We start from the raw sequence: 6,246 nt of genomic DNA on the forward strand, positions 1-6,246 counted from the left end.
AGTAACCGAAAGGTTGCAAATTCGAATCCCCAAGCTGACAAGGTACAAATCTGTCGTTCTGCCCCTGAACAGGCAGTTAACCCACTGTTCCTAAGCCGTCATTGAATATAAGAATATGTTCTTAACTGACTTGCCTAGTTAAATAAATAAAATAAATTAATCTTTCATCAGATCATTCAGAGAAAATGATCACTGAATTCCTTCTTGTATGCAAAAAAACAGCATTTATTGACATTGCCACTGTTTACAACATATTGGGAGATGTACAGGAATGAACCAATCGAGTAATGTCTTTCGATGACCTCAAACGGACACATATTCCTGATATTTGTTCTTGAGGCATATCTAATGAGCAACAATGGATTTGGAAGAGCACCAGTTCGTTTGTCCCTTCAAGGTGACCCGGGAGTTCATACTGTGATCCTAGCCAAACCGAATTTCCTGCCCTGTGAAGAAAACAAGCTTATCTGATTTCTTTTGTTTATCGCCCGTTGACAGAAGAGACCTATTACCTAATGTGGTTTTAGAGAGGAGCCAACAATCTATTTCCTCTTGCTGATTTCAAGGGTTATTTCCACCAGCATTGTTTGTGCCACAGGGGGTGACATTGTTCAAGTCAGTTATACAGCAGAGGCACAGAGACAGCAAGGAGTCTCCTTTGGCAGAGAAGATATTAAAAACAATGTTCCATGAACAGTGCATTGGAAAGAAGTGTGATATTAAGGAAAATAAAAGCAGGTAGCCTACATCACATCCTTAGGTAATGTAATCACACAGGACTCCGTCTCAATAAGGAATTGGGGTTCTGGTTGAAGAGGTATGAAAAGGTGACCTCAACAAGCTTAGCCCAAGGGTCAAACAGTCCACGGTCACCTCATATGACCATATGCCCAATGCCAGTGGTCCTTCCGTTGTCACACATAGACGTTCTTTCCAAACTGCCTTGAGTGTTCTGCTGGGTCTCGGGGGTCTGTGGAAACTGGCGATTTGTAGAAACTGTTGGCAGGCTTGCCGGGTTTGTGACGCTTGGTTACCATAGACGTACCACCACTGTAGGAGCACTCTGCTCGACTAGAGGAAAACACTAAGGGTTACTCCTTTGAGATATACAGTGTCCTCATTCCATTTCCATGGTAACAAAAAAAAAGTCTGAGTTCAGAAGAAAGAGAAGTCTCGGATCTAGGCCAATTGTAGTGACAGTTATTGAAGCAGCCTGTTACCTCATCCCACCCTATGCACTCGTTCCCTAGGCCCCCCACCCAAGGTGACTTTCACATAAATACGTTGACACTATACACAAAGAAAACATTCAGTCATCAACATACAGTGCATGTCCTTATACTGTTGTCACTATGAGACAAGATGTTGACAGTGATCCCTGGATATCCCAGTACATAAACAACTTCATTACAGTCCATATTAAACTGCTTCATTAACTTACTGAATGACAAGCTTTACGGTCCGTCTACTCTATTATAGATAACTTTCCATTTCTGTGTCTCAGTCAACATGATGTTGAGATACGTACCGTACTTACAGATTACATAACACACTGAGTAAATGGAAGGGGGGGGGGGACACGTCTGTCAAAGTAATACTTTTCTGTAATTGACCATCATTTAATTAAATTGTACAGACTTGCCTGAAGCCCTCTGACAAGGAGAGGCAGAATATGAGTCCTCCTGAAATGCAGAGCACCGAGCCAGCCCAGCCGATGAAGAGCGCTGCGCCCAGCTCAAACCTGGCAACGAGAGGACGGGCATAGCCGGCAAAGCCAGTGACCAGTTAGTAAATACATGTGCTCACTGCATTTTCATTTGTCGACATGCAGTGCAGTAGGACATTAAGTAGCACAGTTAAGCTGAACACTTACTTTTGAGCAAAAAAGAGTGGGTCAAAGAACTCTGATGTGATCCTGTGTGCGTACAGGGAGCATGCAGTCAAGGAGCAAAGCCCTGCAGAGAAAACAGAGGACTCAGCTCTGGTCTAAATAGCAAGGAGTAGTTCAACAAGCACACAATATAATGAATATTCACCATTGAGTATGAAGTGAAGGCCTGAGAGGCCTGTTAGTCTGGCCTTGGTGCTCTCTGAGCCTCCGATCCTGGTACACTTCATTCCCATCAGGGCCAGGGTGGCTCCAAAGAACCCCAGGCACACAGACGCAATCATCAGGCCCCGACACACCTGGATATACGCTGGGTGGGTGTGGGTGTGGGTGTGGGTGTGGGTGTGGGTGTGAGGGAGAGAGAGAGAGAGATAAAGAGACAAACACAGAGTTATCTCACACTTGTAAAAGTGCTCTGACTTTCTCAGTTTTCCTCTCATTGCCACTTTAAAAGCATTGTATCCTCAAATGGCAGCTTGAACACCCGGTTCAAATGCTGCTCTGGCCTCTGGTAGTGCATCTTTTAGAGGCTCTTGGGCTTAAGCCAACAAACCGATAGGGTTATCAAATTCCAAATACCACTTTTTTCAAAGCCAGCCATTCATCCCAGGAGACGGATGCTTAAGATGTAACACATCTGTGATTAGGTCAAAGAAATCACACACACACACACACACACACACACACACACACACACACACACACACACACACACACACACACACACACACACACACACACACACACACACACACACACACACACACACACACACACACACACACACAGAGAGAGAGACACACACACCTCCATTACAGTCACAAACAGACACTCATATGCACACACACAAACACACACGCAAACCAAAAAATACACACAATCACATACAATTACAATGACAATACAACATCACAGCAAAAATAGCAAGCAGCTAAAGTTTGGACTGACCATCCAGAGCCAGCATGGAGGGGAAATCTTTACAGTTGGACACTCCTGTAGAATCCGTGACGCAGGTCTTCCACAGGTTGGACCAGAAGGTCGCCGTGGTGATGACTGTCCCATCCACGGAGGACACCTTCCAGTAGTCAGTAGGCAACGTGGAGCAGACCAGGATCCATCCAGATATGGTCAGGATGAAGGCAACGATCTCCGTGGCCATGTTGCTCATCCTCCTCGGATAGTCCTGTCCTGTCTGTTGTAGAGCTGGGTCAGGTAAGCTGGTTAACAGCAACTGCGGCAGATGAGACTGTATGTCTGTGGGGCTGAAGATAGTGGATGGAGAGCAGAGTCAGTCCAGGACGAATGGTTAGGTTGTGAAGTGTGTCTGTGGTTAAGATGTCGTAGCCTGGTTTATGCTCAACAGGGAGGGCTCTGTGTTCAAGCCTCTGCACTTCTACCTCTGGACCAATCCCAAGGATACACATCACTCACTGACACACACACACACACACACACACACACACACACACACACACACACACACACACACACACACACACACACACACACACACACACACACACACACACACACACACACACACACACACTGAGACACACACACACACAAACACTGACACACACACACACACATACATAGTCACACACACACAGACACATGCTCTCTCTCTCACACACATACCCATCCACCCACCCACCCACCCACCCAGCCACACACACACACACACACACACACACACACACACACACACACACACACACACACACACACACACACACACACACACACACACACATCACTCCACAGTAGTCATTTGAGTGAGAGAGGGGGGGGGTCAGTGAGTGGATCAGTAGGAGATGGGGCTAATTGAAAGGATTTGAAATGTTTGTTGGTGGACAGGAAACAGAGCTAAGACACTGACATGTGTATGACAGGAAAATTGACAATAAGCAACTGTTCAAGATGTAGATAGACAGAGGAAGACCGTTGTTCACTCGTTGCAAAGGTTAGTGTCACATAGCTTCCTTACGATTATACTAGTTGAAATTATACAATTCATTGATTTGATTATAAAATGTCCTGCTATAAATATTTCATACAAGTGTTTACAGTTTTCTACAATCACATTGGCACTAATTTCAGAACCTTGTGGTCATTTTTCAAAAGTCTAGACACAAAACTCAAAACGGCCATCACTTGTAGGACAGGCTGTCCAATGTTCAAAACATTGCATTGTGCATTCATATCTTTAAAGAAACCTTGGACTTGCAGAATCATTGGTTCAAATAACTCATTTATAATGAAATACCATAGGAACATTCATTTAAAATCACCCACACACAAGATACCGATAGTTTCACTGTTCGTTCAATTATTAAATATTGTAGTACAAAATATGTGATACATGTTTCATTATGGTACTACACGTAAATACATCACTGTAAAAGGACTTACAGTATAGAGAGAATACTACAGACACAGTGGAATTATTGAACAAAATCTGAAATGTATTGATGAAATACAATAAAATCGCAACAGGTTTCTTTGAATCAAAGCAAAAATAATTAGCTACAAAAAAATAAAAAAATACAGTAAAACGTCAACTGCAGTGTTCCTCACCTGGCTTACTGTAAAAAGCTAAACACAGGTTTGATTACTGTACTTCTATATTTCCCTCAACCCTGTCAACCCTTTTCATCCACATCACAATGTATGTTTTCAGCCAAACATCTTGGGAAGAATCTTCGGGCATGGCGAATCCAGGCCTGACACTGGTCTGCCGTGATGTCATTGCATGTGTCATCCATGGCCTGTAGAAGGGTGGCTTGTTCGTGAGGGCGCCTATCATATACCTTCCACCTACACGTGGAGAAAAATTCCTCAATCGGGTTTTAGGAAAGGAGAGTATGGGGGTAAGTACAGGGTGGTAAATTGTGGTTGGGCCTGAAACCATGGTTGCACCATTTGAGCTTGGTGGAACCTGACATTATCCCACACAATGACATAGGTCATGCCATCAGCTCTACAGACATGATTTAGATCATCAAGGAAGGTTACATTCGAACAGCGAATCATGTGTCTGATAAAGAATGAGGATGAAATATTACATCCATAGATAATGTAGTCCAATTGGTTCATGTTCCACGGAAATTGGTGTCAATGGATCTCGTTATCCTGAAACTTTCATGATCTAAACATAGAATATTGTTTGTTAGTTTCCATAAATCTATGCATTAAGAGGACTGCAACAGTTACTTATCATTTTGAGCAGTTGTATCAATTGATAGTTAGATCATTGTAATGAAATGAATAGACAGTCCTCTCAAATGTAATGTGTGAATTGCATTTTGAAATGGTAATACTTTGATGTTAAGTTGTGTCATTTTGAACAGGTGATTTTAGTTCAATGAACAAATGATCTTAGCTTTATCTGTATTGTATCCAAGCAATTGGAAAAAGTGTTAGTTTTGAAAAATGTGCATTTTTATCATCGGTTGTGAGTTTTTGTGTCTAGAGTTTTGAAAAATGACACCAAGGTTCTGAAATTAGTGCCAAAGTGATTGTAAAAAACGGTAAATGTTGCAGTTATCTGGTATTCAGTAGGCCTATCTGTTGACTCATAGCCCCACCCAGTGGAGAGAAGATATAAATATTCATGCAACCACGTGATGGTGTCCTGAGCCATGATGCGAAAACCTCAATAGGGGCGTTTCCTCTCTCTGTTTTATCTGAAAACATCCAGATCAAACAAACACAGGATTGGTGAAAGGGCAAGTATTCACTGCTTTATTTCCTTCACATCAGTGCAGATGGAAGGAAAGTAGTTGTTTCTGTATGTTGAAAATGAGGTGGAAGTTGGTATTTCAGCAAAGGCCAACATGTCTTGTCATGTTTGTTTATTTTTTCCACATTCCTGTGGATAGGGGGTGTTTGGCTGTTCGAAATGAAACAAGGAGAGATCACGAGAGAGAGAGAGATATCACACATATGGTCCTTAGTTTCCTGTTATTATGGATGTGTGTGGCTAGTTACATATTGACCAGAAACTGTAAGTCCAGTTTTCCATCAAAGACCAAAGTATTTATTTTAGGGACCTGAAAGAATAGATACGGGGCAATTCCACAGTAACAGAATGACTCTGAGACTCAGTCTAATACACGAGAACAATTTCCACATCAAATTTGACAAAAACACATTTACTCAAAGACCAGTGCAGATGTAGAGTTTTTTTATGTGACCACATTTTCCCAAAACTCTGTTAAAGATTCAAAGATGTCTGCAAAACAGAATGGGTGTCATGACACATTAAGTTTAGAAAAAAAACATTTTTTGTTATTGAATTACTGTAGGTGAAGTGGATTAACACCCGGTAACATAATGCTGGTAACAGAATGACA

General features: G+C 42.3%; 1 protein-coding gene across 1 annotated transcript; it reads right to left on the reverse strand.

Annotated features, from left to right (window-relative positions):
* Positions 1-1,146: 1,146 nt before the first annotated feature.
* LOC109879438 (claudin-10-like) lies at positions 1,147-3,047 on the reverse strand. The gene is made up of 4 exons (XM_031792249.1): positions 2,837-3,047; positions 2,037-2,198; positions 1,874-1,955; positions 1,147-1,741 (listed from the first exon to the last, which is right to left on the reverse strand). Exons 1-4 carry the CDS (start codon positions 3,045-3,047, stop codon positions 1,624-1,626), a joined length of 573 nt encoding a protein of 190 aa, XP_031648109.1. The 3' UTR covers positions 1,147-1,623.
* Positions 3,048-6,246: the final 3,199 nt, after the last annotated feature.

Source organism: Oncorhynchus kisutch, linkage group LG16 (genome assembly GCF_002021735.2).
Source record: "Oncorhynchus kisutch isolate 150728-3 linkage group LG16, Okis_V2, whole genome shotgun sequence".
NCBI lineage: Eukaryota > Metazoa > Chordata > Actinopteri > Salmoniformes > Salmonidae > Oncorhynchus > Oncorhynchus kisutch.